Source organism: Strix aluco, chromosome 9 (genome assembly GCF_031877795.1).
Source record: "Strix aluco isolate bStrAlu1 chromosome 9, bStrAlu1.hap1, whole genome shotgun sequence".
NCBI lineage: Eukaryota > Metazoa > Chordata > Aves > Strigiformes > Strigidae > Strix > Strix aluco.
The window spans coordinates 16585241-16599755 of NC_133939.1; the positions used below are offsets into that span (position 1 = coordinate 16585241).

General features: G+C 36.4%; 1 protein-coding gene across 2 annotated transcripts in view; it reads left to right on the forward strand.

The window, feature by feature from the left end:
- Nucleotides 1–14264, forward strand: part of AGTR1 (angiotensin II receptor type 1) — a 29719-nt gene extending 15455 nt beyond the window's left edge. The window contains exons 3-4 of one of the 2 annotated variants that reach the window (XM_074833869.1): nt 3888–4039; nt 5518–14264. In XM_074833869.1, the coding sequence (XP_074689970.1) occupies nt 5570–6649 (1080 nt within the window). In that variant the 5' untranslated portion in view covers nt 3888–4039; nt 5518–5569 and the 3' untranslated portion in view covers nt 6650–14264. The remainder of the gene's footprint in view (nt 1–3887; nt 4040–5517) is intronic. The other variant, XM_074833868.1, reaches the window with a different exon arrangement.
- The last annotated feature ends 251 nt before the right edge of the window (nt 14265–14515 follow it).

Below are 14515 nucleotides of genomic sequence, written 5' to 3' on the forward strand. Positions count from 1 at the left end.
AAGTATGCTGGAGGAAATAAATACAGAGAAGTTCTGACAGAGAAGGTCAGAATACATAAACAGTTTGCATTTACAAGGTAGCAATAACTGTTCCTCTGCTAGCACAAAATAAGTAATAAGCAATTTAGAGTTTTGATGTTATAGAAGAACCAGATCCTAGAAAGATCACAGTCAGTTTATTTTCCAGCTATATAGAGCTAGCATAAATGAAGCAGAGCAGCTTCAACTCTTGCAAGGGGAAGGCAAAAACGATCCACGTATAGGTTAGAGAATTAAAAAGATAAATATTTTAAAATAAAAAAAGCAAACACCACAAAATTAACAGCAATTTCAACAGACTGGCAGTTACTTCATGAAAGACTGACCAGGAGGACAGCTATTCAATGAAAAAGCACAGGCCAGTACAAGGTCCTGCAAACTCTGTTCTCACTTCAGACCACCTCCTGATCCAAAATTGCAAAAGCAACAGCCAGCTTGACAGTTACTAATACAGATCTTCTGAAGCTTGATTTCTGGTGCTCATGAACTGATGTGCAGTGTTCTGGTCCTGTACTGCCTATTGCAGTTCCATTTCAGTAATATTTTGATTTATTGTCATTTACGATGAAGTCAGACACTGACCTCTGTGGAAGATAGTGGCAGTGATGACAGGAGGCCTCTGCACACCTCAAGGCCACAGAATTGCGTGCCTTTATTTGTCCCAAGTGTTTGCATTTCTCTCACCCTCCACAATTCACCTATCAACTCTGGACTAAAAATACTTACGAAATCCCTGATTGGGGAGTACAGACTGTTAGAAGGAGAAGCAGAAATAAGAACTAGGAGAAAGGTAAATTTATGGTTTCACAGTGGCTTCACAGCTCAGGAACTCCAGAAAAGTAAAGAAGATGCTGAAGTAGAAGAAATTATATTCATTAAAGCAATGAAGATAAAGAGGGTTGTTCTGCTGGATAGGGAAAAAAAAAAACCTGTGAAATAAAGCATGTGGAAAGTGTCATTAGTTTCTCAGCAATTAAGAAGAGAAGAAAGAATAAATTAGGAAAGGGGGGGGACTAAACTCTTGAGATAAAGGAAGAAAGCTTATGCCACCAGAAAGAAATAAACATAGCTAATATATTGAATATAGCTCCAATATAGCTGACGTTTTTCAGCCTCTGTCCTCCCTGTGCAATAATTTTATATAAAAATAGAATGCATCATCCTCTTAAACATGGAAATATCTTCTCATTAGTAAGAAAAGCAAATAATCCACCTACCATCAGAAGGAAAAAAACCCATCACATTACCTAATGGTGAGGTAGCTAAACTGTAGCAGGGTTGGTAAGCCTGAGTTCATTTAGTCTTTGTCAAAGCAAATATCAAAACCACATTTTTGTCTAAAGTCTGACTTGTGACACCTGCTTACCTATTTATAGCTGATGAAGTTCTCACAGAAAGCCACAGTCAGTGCTGTCTTATCTTTCAGTAGGCAAAGTGCTGTTTACCTTGCATGGGCTCAGCATTCCTTGTTGTTTCCACAGGCAGTTTAATTAGGATGCATGTTCAGCCAACAGAAGCAATGAATGGAGTGGTAAATAATAGTTGATAGAGCAGTCTGAAGCATTTCATTATCAGTGACTTATTATAATCATTGTAATTAAAAAAGATAAAAGGTCAAACAGGACGGTAACATACAACAGGGGTTTGCTGCTCACCAGATAATTTGCTTTGAGATTGATGTTGCCGCACCATTCACAGGCGCATCAATTCAATCCTCTTAGAGAAAGCTCCTTGTGTATCAGCCTTAAAATGATCCAATTATCATTATGTTAACACAGGTCATTTGAGATGCTTTAAAAGAAATTATCGATATGCACAGTTTCAATACTTGCATTTAACTGGCCAGTGGTTTAACCTGCTTTGGTGAATTCCGGCAGCATAAAAGCTGTACCAGCCATCTATTTCTGTAATGTTTTTAAACAATCTGCAGTACTTCCCATGTAGAAGTATCTGCTTTGCACAGAATATATATAACCATGATCCTGCGACAAGCAGGTGAACTGTGGCAAGTGAGAATAATAGCAAAAATGACAGGGGTACAGCAAAGAAATCGTTGCCTGTAAGGAGATCATACCACCACGGCTGCCCTGTCTTACCACTCAGCATGGCTATGGGCCCATGTCTTCCAAAATAAATTACTTTCTTCTCCTGTGTTGAAGTTTTTCCTAATGCTCTATAGTGACAGATGTCATCAAGGCAGCAGATCTACCCGAGGCTAGGTCTGTAACTTTAAAATTTCCAGGAAATTTAAAAATTCTGTTTGGAATGAGCAGTGCCTTCCTCACTGTGCTTCAGCTGTAAGGCTGTTACAAGGTTCACTCTCACAGCAACATTCGAACTGTTTTCAGTTATAGATACGGCAATCCACATCTATTTACCCAAATGCAACCACATTATGTATTTCTGCTCCCTTTTCATTTACTGAAATAGATTATTTATTGATATCCTTAGTATAATGTAAAACTGGTAACATACCAAACACATCCTTTGCACAGTTCCACTGACTTCACTGTTACACCAAAACCTTTAATTCCAGAATGGTTACAGTCCTACACAGATAAATTGAAATATCATACTATTTCTTTACCAAATTCCTAATTCTTCATGGGAATTGTTCTGCGTTTTTAATTTCCCAAGCACTCCAAAATAAGCTCAGGGAATTCAGTATCTTAGAGCACCAGACACAAGTTTCCCAACTCAATTATTTTTTATTTTAACACATTTCTGAAAATGTAATATAATCATTATTACACTTTCTTGAAAGTACATATGCTATTAATTACATCAAGTAAAGCTGCTGCTGGCATGAAAAGGTGGAGGCCACCATGTGAGTAGAAAAGGGAAATTGGAAGTTGAACAATGAAGCACACTACACTGAAGGGGTGGAAGAAGTGACTGTGAGAAAGGTGCCTTGGCATCTACCACTGCACAGAAACAATCCCATCAGAGGGGGAATATTCGCCCTCAGCTACATTTCTCTTAGTCACTGAATCTGCTAGTTAGTACACACAGAGCAGGATGCATTTGCCAAATAGTACCAGTGATTGATTAAGATAGTCATGGAGAAAGGTCTTTCTCAGCCTTAACTCGGCCCTGATCTTCTTTACTGCAAGTCTGACTTGCAGTGTTGATTTTTTTTAGTAGAGACTTCCCTACAGTTTCTTACTGCTAAGTTCTGGGCTAATCTCAGTGGGTGTATAAGTGGGCAAAGGCTATGGCAATGAATAGACCATACAGCACCAGCATGTAGCTGGGACAGGGCAAATACTGCTAGACCTTGATGTTGCAGAACCTATCAGTTATTGTCAAATCTCCTTGGGCACTTTCACAACCAAGGGATGAGATAAGAGGATTTATCTTGAAATCTTTTTATTGTGGTTTTCCCTGTCCTATGGATAGTATGACCTTCTACAGAGCCAAACACCATGTATTCTAGATTTGGCACAGTTAGAAAGCAAGAAAGTTTTGCTCAGGATGTATTACAGTGCCATGTGATCAGGGTGGCGTACATTTCTTTGTGTCAAGCTGTATTTGCTTGACTTTGTAAGTTCTTAAACATGGCAAAAAATATCTGATGTCATTTTGAGGCATCTCTACCAACTGAGGCAACAGGATCAATTCACAGAATGAATTGGAGAAACCCAAGAGGTGTCGCTTTGTACATCTTGACAAAGGGTTTATTAGTTGCATTTAACTAGCTATTCCAAACTTGATAGAATTACCAAGAACCTAAATCTTGAAATTGCCCTGCTACCTTTATGGAAATGAATGATCTTATTAATGCAAACATATTATAGAACATGAGCTAAGTTAGAGAAATATTGAGTCTTTTAAAATCTAATAAATAGAGAGCTGAAGGGTGCCCTTGCTTACAAGATGCTGCCTGCAACCCATATTCTGGATTCGGTTCCTGACTCCACTTCAGACTTCCTGCGTGGGCTTTGCCAAGAGATATTGATGCCTCACTTCCCTATTAAAAAGACGATCCATTTGGAATAAGGTTTGTCTCCCAACAAGAGCATGTCAAACACTTAACAGATAGCGTTCTGCACTTAACAGGAACGTCAGTGCTGAACAACGCAAATAATGAGCAACCACCTCCATAGCAACATAGCCTGTATTTCTATAATGACAGGCATCTTTTCTTTCTGAATGCATCTGTACTGCTCAGGGTCTTAGGGTGTGCATATTTAACTATATAGAAGTGACTTACATTTATAAGGGTTTTGTTTGTTGGGTTGTTTGGTTTTGTTTTTTTTTTTTTTTAAAAGCAAATATATTTCACTTAATCTGTGTTTGAGGCAGCACAAGTTGGGTTTGGCTGACAGCTGCCAGGGTCCTGCACACAGCAATAAACACTACTCTGCAATAAGTATTGATTTTTTATTTTATTTTTTTAAAATATCCACTGTTTTTGAGGGTAGACTGTCTATTTGTAGGCTCTGGAAAAGATTAATATCAGAGTCATTTATAGCATATTACCTGCTTCCTAAAGTCGTAAGTCTTAATAAGGAAATCCTTCTTGCAGAGCCCACAAGCCCTGGCAAACCAAACAGGTGCCCTGCACAGGAGATTTCATACCATTGCCATACACTTAATACAGTCCAGAAATATTTTTCATATGCTAAAACTACAACTTCAACTCTTGGATACATAAATTTTGTCAGTAACTGAAAAGGTAATATGAATTGTCATTCCCCCTTGCATCTTTCTTAAACTCTTTCTACAGTTATTAATGTGCAACAAATCAGCCCATGTCCAGTTTTTCACAGATTTATTTTTTTCCTCATTAGTTGTTAAATACCATATTTCCAAGCCAGATGGGGAGCTAGGTAACTTCTTAATATTTAAGGTATTTATGGTACAACAGAACACTAGATTGTGTGAGTGTCTTCATCTTTCTCTGTGAAAGAATTAAGCTTTATAGAAGAACAATTCTAGTGATTCACAGAGATCAAAATGAGTACCTGAATTCACTTCTTTTCTTAATGCATTACACTTTGAATTTACAGAATTAACTAGTCTTCAGAGTGCATAAGTGTAGTTTCTGAGATACCTGAATAATTTTGCTCATTAGATATATCCCCTATTTATTGAAAGAAAATAGCCTAAAGACTCTCCTGAATTTATAGTTATCTGCTATTTTGAATCTATTATTATTTTTATGACACATGTTCACTAGACAGTCTTGTTTTAATTTGGAACCTTGTTAATTGGAAAGACATTTGTTAGATTTCATTTATGTTAAAAAAGAATCTAACAATATTCAGCCAACTCGTAACATTCTTACCTCTGTTTTATTCTGCAAACAAAGTCTATATTACAATATAAATTGGATGAGAAAACACTTGAAAATGGCTTATTTTTAAATACAAAGACATTGACACATTGTGTTAGACACAAAAACTTGATATTTAAACTTTTTAAAAATTAAATCCCTGTCTTGAATAACATTTTCTTCCTCTTTTCTCCTCCTAGGTGTGAACTTCATCTTTTCTCCTGAAACTAGGTTACAGCTGAAGAGATCAAGATGATTCCAAATTACTCTACTGAAGAAACAGTTAAAAGAATCCATGTCGACTGTCCCGTTTCAGGAAGGCACAGTTACATCTACATTATGGTTCCAACTGTTTACAGCATCATCTTTATCATAGGCATTTTTGGGAACAGCCTGGTTGTTATTGTCATTTACTGCTACATGAAATTAAAAACAGTGGCCAGCATCTTTCTTCTAAACCTGGCACTGGCTGACTTGTGTTTTTTAATAACTCTGCCACTCTGGGCAGCCTACACAGCCATGGAGTACCAGTGGCCTTTTGGCAACTGTCTATGTAAGTTAGCATCAGCTGGGATAAGTTTCAACCTGTACGCCAGTGTGTTCCTCCTCACATGCCTCAGTATTGACCGGTACTTGGCCATAGTACATCCAGTGAAGTCCCGAATTCGACGTACCATGTTTGTTGCCAGGATAACTTGCATTGTCATCTGGCTTCTCGCTGGTGTGGCCAGTTTGCCTGTTATCATTCACCGTAATATATTCTTTGCTGAGAACTTGAACATGACAGTGTGTGGTTTTCGGTATGACAACAACAACACAACGCTCCGGGTTGGGTTAGGTTTATCCAAAAATCTGCTGGGCTTTTTAATTCCTTTTCTGATTATATTAACAAGCTACACCTTAATTTGGAAGACCCTGAAGAAGGCATATCAAATTCAAAAAAATAAGACTAGAAACGATGATATTTTTAAGATGATTGTGGCAATAGTATTTTTCTTCTTCTTTTCCTGGATTCCTCATCAGGTGTTCACTTTTCTGGATGTATTAATTCAATTACATGTAATAACAGACTGCAAAATCACTGATATTGTGGATACGGCTATGCCCTTCACCATTTGCATCGCTTACTTTAACAACTGTTTGAATCCCTTTTTTTATGTTTTTTTTGGAAAAAACTTTAAAAAATACTTCCTTCAGCTAATAAAATACATTCCACCAAATGTCAGTGCACATCCAAGCCTAACAACAAAAATGAGCTCCCTCTCATATCGGCCATCAGAAAATATACGCTTGCACACTAAAAAGACTGCTGGGTCTTTCGACACTGAGTGATGCATTTTGCAATATACTTTTTTTGAACAACCTTGTGAACGAAGCAGCAAGAATGACAAAATTCATCTGCAGTCCTGAACATCACAGCTTACTGCTCATTACAGAAACATTAGATCACCTCAGAGAAATCATACTGTAAAGATTTAGCTGTGGCCTTTTATTTTGCATTGTCAAGAGGACTGCTTGGTTTTCATTTTGTTTTTCTTTACTGAAAGGAACATAAATGATGGACAGGCATGTCAGAGTTTCTGTCAGCATCCTGCCATTTACTCAGAACTACAAAGGAAGGGTAGAGAAAACTCCAAAGTTCAGAGGTCTTTTTAAAGGAAAAGCTTGTATAAATTACATGAATTATGAAGGACCTGTTTTGCACATACATGAGCTATTCCAAATTTTGTTCAAGGAGCTGATGGAACTACACTGCTTGTTTTGTTGGGGTTTTTTTAATGACATAAATGTCATATCACCATATTTATAATATATTTTCAAATATATGCTATATATAGAGGCCCAATTTTAAACTTAAATGGAAATTTAAGGTCCTTTAAATTGGTCCCATTCTGATTTATGCTACTATTTTTCATTTTTGAAATGGCAATTTTTTCATAATAATATATGCAATAAAATGCAGATTTATTTATTAAATATAGAATAAATATATTTTTAGATTTATATTCCTACTCATAAATTTCAAACATTGCTTCATAAATGTACATTTATATCCCAGTGGGTATTTTTATAGTAGTTTAAAAAAAATTAACTATACATATACACACACAAAAATGGGGTTCACTCAACCTTTCCTCATGATAGCCACACTGACTTGTAAGAACATTACTTTTTGAGGGGGTTGACTCCATACTCTGTGAGACTAAAATTCTGTGTTTGAAAATGTGAGTCCTTGGACAGAGATGATGAGAATGCTTCAAACTATTTTTGTATAATAACCACTCAATGAGAGAATTTACCAACTAATCAGATCTACTCAATTTTTCAAATTCTTGGACATTTAATAAATTCACATTCTGATAAGCAAAAATGTGACAATGCTTATATTACAGTTTAACTAATAATGTTTTCAGTTACATCACAGAACATCCAGGACCAAACTTTAGTCTTGGTTTTTATGAAATTTCTCTCCATCTATACAAAACTAAGCCTAGAGTATTTGCTCCCTGTAGAACCATTTTATGTGTATGGATCAAATTTATATTAGCATAAATCAGAACAAAAGTCTGGCTCAAACTCTTCATACAAGTGAGGGGGGAAAGGCAATAAGCACTGTAGGAAGTTTCAACTAATGATATCCTCAGATGTCCTTTTTACCTGAAATAATGAACTCCAGAAAATATGTATTCTTGATTCACACTCATTTACTATCTTCAAAGATAAATGAGTTCATAAATACTTTTCAGCATAACAAAACTTAAGAAAATTCCAAAACTGTACATATATTGTGTAGACAATTACAGTGACCCTTGAGAATTTGCAATATTTATAATCTTCAAAATTATACATCTAATGCAGCTTTGTCTCAGGTAGAAAGTGGTTGGATTATCCATATTTTCTGATTATCAGTCTCTTGCATATACACCAATATTTTAAACTATTTTTTTACTTTAGGAAATTACTTCAAATCACAACAAAAAAAGAAGTTATTTATGTAGTTCAATACCTTTTAAGAAAAAACGGGACTACAACCAGGTCTGGAAGTCTTGTGCCTCTTCCTGCTCTTATTTACTTATTTTAAGGCAAGTTTCTTCAGTTTTGCCCTTGTTCTTCCAGCTGCAAAAATGGGAACAATCTCTACTTATATGTGTCACAAGGCACTGTCAGGAGTCACTAAAACTTCTAAAGTTGTATGTTAAAAAAAAAAAAATGCTCTTTCTTTAAAGGTTTAAGTTCATTTAATTGCAAGCTAGTATCTCAAAATTTGAAACCTGAATGTGTCATTTAAAGACACAGTTAAATTATTATATAGAATGCTTTATATTTAGCTTATATCTATCCTTACATGCAAGACAGCCATTCATTAAAAATGAATATGGCAATAATCACATGCATTTTAAATAGCATCCAGAACAGTACCACTGCCTCAGCACTCAGTAAATTGACAAATGACTGACAGAGCTTGCCATTTTGCTGTATGATATTTTGTTCATGTACACATGTGCACATGCTGAGCAGCATTGGGAGCTTCCCCTGGCAGAAGCAGCTCTGTCTCAGACATAATTCAGTGTGCTGTGCTTGCCACCTGCTGGATGCAGCCACAAATTTGTTTTTCATTTCAGAAGTTGTTATAGGAAGAGACAGCAGTATTTCCCTGCCTCCTGATGGATCTGGAGATCCTTACCTGTGGCAAAACTCCTGTAGAAATTAAATACAAACTTGTCTATCTGGGAGGCAGTTAACTTCCTTGACAGGGGCTAAGCAAGCAATTCCTCATCACCTGCTGATCCCATTGGTCACCGAAATCCAGTGTCCCCAACAACCACAATAGGTGTCTCATTTGCAAAACATTGATTGCATTACTACAAGAGCCATCCCAAAGAAGAAATATATATATATATATATGTATAAAAATAAAAATCAAAGCATATTTGCACAATTTATAACTATTTAGCTGAAAAGACTCATTTATCACCAAGAAGAAAAAGAAGCAGAATTAGTAGTGACTTTGAACAATAAAAATTACTGTATTACACCAGAAAACAGAAGAGAAGCCATTGGTTAGTGATTTGGATCATTTCATGCCAGATCCTGCGTTTTTAAGAGACTCTGTATTCTAGGCTGCTGGTGCCACCTGTGCCTACCTGCGTCATGGGAAAAAGCACGAGCATGCACATTCGGCTGGGTTGCTGCAGGAAAGGTAGGAAGGGATTGCAGCTGGTGTGCTTTGAAGGCAAGACTGACCTTGAATTGACAGGCAAAGAAAGTGGAGGGCAAAGCTGCTGTTAAATAATGCTGGGAAATTTTTGTTCTGCTAAGGGGTAGAAGAATGGTCATCAGCTTCCAAATATAGTGGATCCTAGTTTAGTGTTTCCTTAACAACAACAAAAAAGGGCAAATCAAGATACTGAAAAGTATCCAGAGATAAAACTCTCCAGCACCTCTAACTGGGCAGCAGCAGAGTGCTTTTGGAGCAGAGTTACTGTGTAGAGCCACATCCTGCAGTTTCAGGCATCCCCAGAGCCCCAGACTGACAGCTAACCAAAGAGTCCCCGTTTCCCTCAGCACACCCACACCACTTCCACCATGCATCTAGCTGCAACCGATGCGGGTGCTGTGAAGCATGTTGCTAAGCCTTATGCTTCCCTGCCCACCTGTTTGCTAGAAATGCTGTGCTGGGAGAGCTGTGCATGGGACACGCAGAGCAGCAGTGTGACAGAGCGCAGGATCTGGCCTTTGTTGTGGACCTCCAGCTGTATGGTCCGTACTGAGGGGCAGGGAGGAGATGGCCAGACTGTCCTTTGGTACAAGAACCTACTCCTTGCCAACAGAAGAGGAGGGAGTAAGATTTGACTCTATGACTTTGTCATCTTTGGGGAACTTTGGGTTGAGCCCTCTTAATTTAATATCAAAATAAGAACTAGCTATATATGTTCAAGAACAAACTACCACTATTTTAAACAACATGAAGTTAATTAAGATGGAGTAGTATGATGTTATTTTCAGAAGGAGTATCCAGAGTGCTTGTTATTTTTAGAAGGAGTATCCAGAGTGCTTTTCATTCTCAGGATGACTGAAGTAAAATACTTGACAAACTGTCCCTGCGCTCTCCTGGTGTGAGGGGGGGCAGCATATAGCCCTAAATACAGACATCAACTCCTCTTCTGTCACAATTATATTCCGTTGACTTGTTTGAATGAATAGTTTCTTTCTGCTGGCAGAATAATTACTAAATCAAATTATGTTTGACACACACATGCATAATATTTATTTTTATTTATTGTGCAATAGTACTTTATGACTCATGCTCTACTCTCTACTTGCTTGCTCATTATATGCCTATCCTAAACCATACTATATAATCTGCACTGGTTAGCCCAAATTCCAACAAAACCTTTACAGATACAGCAAGGATTGATTCAGCTTCTCAGCTTAACAATTTCCTCATGTTTACATTGTTAATCAAGAGGCTGCAGAGTAAGTATGAGGCAAAAGTCCTTTACTTTACAAGAATTACTATTTAGGTGATGGTTTTCATCATCTACTGCAAACTGTGACAGCAGCAGAGGATGTAGGAAAATTCCCGGGTTTGGCTGAGTTTTGCTTGCATAGCTTCAGCAATGATTTATCTTATTGACCTCCTTTTTAAGTATACCAAAGTGCAGCTATTCCCACGGAGAAGTTTGCCATGGAAAGGAGAAACAAATACTTGGGAGGGGACAGGCAGAAGAAAGCCTAAAACAGGGACTTGCTAATTTTGGAAATATTTAGTGTTAAATGTAAATACTAACTTTATTTTTGCAACAGATTAAAAAAATTAAGAACCTAAGAATAAATCTTTCAGTAAAGTAGTAGAATCTTCCAGGAAGTTTTGAGAGGCTCTTTTTAAGTTTCTTAATAACGTCCTGCTCGGTTTGGAACATATCAAACCATTCTTACCCCGCTCACAAGGTCAGCGTCTCCAGCTCTACTCTTCTACATCACATTACAGGCTTGGCCAGACCATCATCCTACCAGCTTGTGCACAAAGTGATGAGGCTGTTCTATCAATCATCGAGTCCATCTCAACAGTGACCTCACTACCAAGGCTGAACTAACAAATCCTCAATGTCAGTGGCAGAGCTGTCAAGCTCATTGTCACTGGTGAGTTCAGCAGATGTGGCTAGACACGCAAGAAATAGGTACAGATCACACTGGAGAACAGCATTGTGCAATCTTCTTGGTGGACTAGTGCCAAGACCTGCAGCTTTAAAAGTATTTGGTAAATTAAGTAACAAGAACTAGATACTTTGTTTTAAATATTTTTGTGCAGTCATAATTTGTGAATTGGTGGATGTTAATGTTTTCTATTTCAATAGAGATAGTTCAATACTGTAGAAGTTCACTATTATATAAGAACTTTTATTGTCTGAAGTATTACTAAAAACATACATGTTGTCAATAGATGTTTTTGTGAAAGCCATCTCCGTTGCTGTATTAATCCACCTAAAGCAAATAGATATGTTTCTGTAGTATTGTAAGTACAACACTATTATCAGTATATCTATAGCTTTATATCTTAGGCAATATCATCCTTACCAAAATACTTCTATTTAATGCTGTCATATTTTATACCATCATTCCTCATTCCTTTTAATCCAAAATCTAATCCAGATCCCCCTAAACTCTTGAGATGAACAGGCTGTGTCTGCAATTCATAGTGCATACCCGGCTAGCCAGGTAGTTCCAAAAATCACACATAGAGCAGCAGTTCAGTAATTCACTTATGTTTCCCAGAACCAGCTAAGCTAATAAAATTTCTTTGGAGTGAATACTTAACAAATTGCTAATTTTCCTATATACAGGTTAGATTTTTAAAGCAGAATTTAGGCTTAACATATTAGAAGCTAAATTAAATTACAGGGACAGATTTACCCAGAATATTGTGTCAAATACAGGATCACACTACATTATGAATAATGGCCCTGAAAAGCCAGATTCAGGCTGTCTGTAGCTGAGTATTCAATGTAAATATATCCACTTATTTAGAATAAGCTTTAGTGTTTCTAAACAGTGCTACATTGTAAGGTGGCTTCAGTGGAAACAGGATCAGATTCCAACATAAGAGGGATTGCTGCTTTTTTTTTCTCCAAAGAACAGAAGAATGGATCATACATTTTCATTTTGAACTTGTATCAAAATAAAATTGAATTTAATCTTGCATATCCCTAGTAAACCCCACTTCATACTCTGTTTTATAGTGTCACACTGGAAAAAAGTAAAAAACAGTTAAAGGTTGGTCCTATGAAATTCTTACAGCTTATCTCCTGGTGCAGGAGGAGAAATACATGCACAGAGACATATACAATCCCTTGGAGCTTTACAGCCTAATCAGAGAGTAAAATATTGTTAAAATAGGGTGGAAAGCACAGACTGTTGCTGAACAAATACAAAACTCTGAAGAAATTTCACCCTGCTGTTAAAAAAAAAAAAATCTGATTTTTTTTTTTAAAACCAAAGGAAGCCAAAAAGCTTCTCTCTCATTGAAAATGAGCAAAAAAGCATAGAAAATACTGAAAGGTTTTATCTTATGAGTGAGGAACAACCCCACACGTACACACACACAAAGACTTTCAAGCATCTCCAACTAATATTCTCAAGCAAATGTAAACTCAGCCATTTTTATGAAATTGAATGAATAACCAGAAATATTTTAGTCAATAGATGTGTATAACATATTAGCAGCTGATTTGCCACTATTGTCTTTCAGAAAAAAAAAAAGTTAAATTATGCATTAGAAACCCATCAGATAATTATATGCACAGGAAGGGAAGAGAGTGTACTGCATATAGACTTACATGAGCTTTGCCTACCCAGCCTGAACTCCTCCTCATGCTTTGTTTATCACACAATATACAAATACACTCAAGAAAACCCAAGCCAGAAACCAAACCAAAATAAAACAGTTTCACAAAAATATAGTATATATTATTGTAGTGCTATGTATATTTAATTTTGCTGAACAGCTATGAAAGAGTAAAAGATCTAAAATAAGTTTGGTTTCACAAGTTTCTATTCGTTTAAGTAGCTTTTTTAAGCTTTTATAAGGATTCAGTTTTGCACTGTAAAAAATCCTCCAAGCATGATACAATTTTCCAGACCCAAAGCCCTCTTTCTGTGGGGCACCTGTAAAGTAAGGGAATGTGTATGATTTGCAGGATACCTTTCAAAGACAGGTCATAAATAAATGTACATGAGATGCAATTTCACCTACTAGAGAATTGTTACGTTGAACCTGGGTTTTGTGCTATGATTACTCTAGCTAGATTTGTAAAGAAACATCCAGAAAGGCATACTTTACATTATATACTAGACTGTACTATACAGTGCAGTGTATACATGTTAAATCCAGCAAAATTATATTTCTGGTATTCTTGAATTTCTCTGCTTATCTGTGATAGCTATATACCGTCATCTACAATTTTTACATGAGAGTAGACAGTAGATATGCACTGCTCCTTCAGAAAAATGTATCACATTTTAGACAGGTTTCTGTCTAACATAACTGTGCAGAAAAAGGAAGCCTTTTTCCCAGAAACATCTACATCAGACTGATTATATTTTGAAATACTGAAAAACAATCCAAAATAAATTTAAGTAAGTGTTGGTTTAACTTAGTCTTCACACCATATGGTTAGATTGTTTCTTCCAAGTTTTGTTTCTCAACAAATGTACAAGTAACTGCGTTTTTAGCTTTAACTCCCAATACAGGTAGCAGAACAAAACAGAGTCTGACGAGAACACTGGATTCTAAATGAAAATGTACATTATCTGTACAGCTCATATCCCAGAAATTCTGAAGTTGCACATAATTTTGTTTTAATCAACAAGGTTTGTGATTCAATATCCTGTTAATTAAAGAAAACTTCAAATGTTTATTGGAAAAATACATTGTACTTACTGCTCAAGTCTAGATAATATTCTACCAAAGGATATGCTCCTACAATTATTTTTCCTATGATCTCTTTAAGCATCTAACTTCAGTTTTCTTGTGAGACTTGCTGCTAATGTGCATATCAAATATGTTTCGAGAGCTTGACAGATCAGTGCTGAAATATTAACAGTCATAACCGTGACCCACAAGTACACATTGGATTTAAATGTGTAATTGAATCACAATACTGGCAAGATACTAGAAAAGTATACAGTACATTTAAA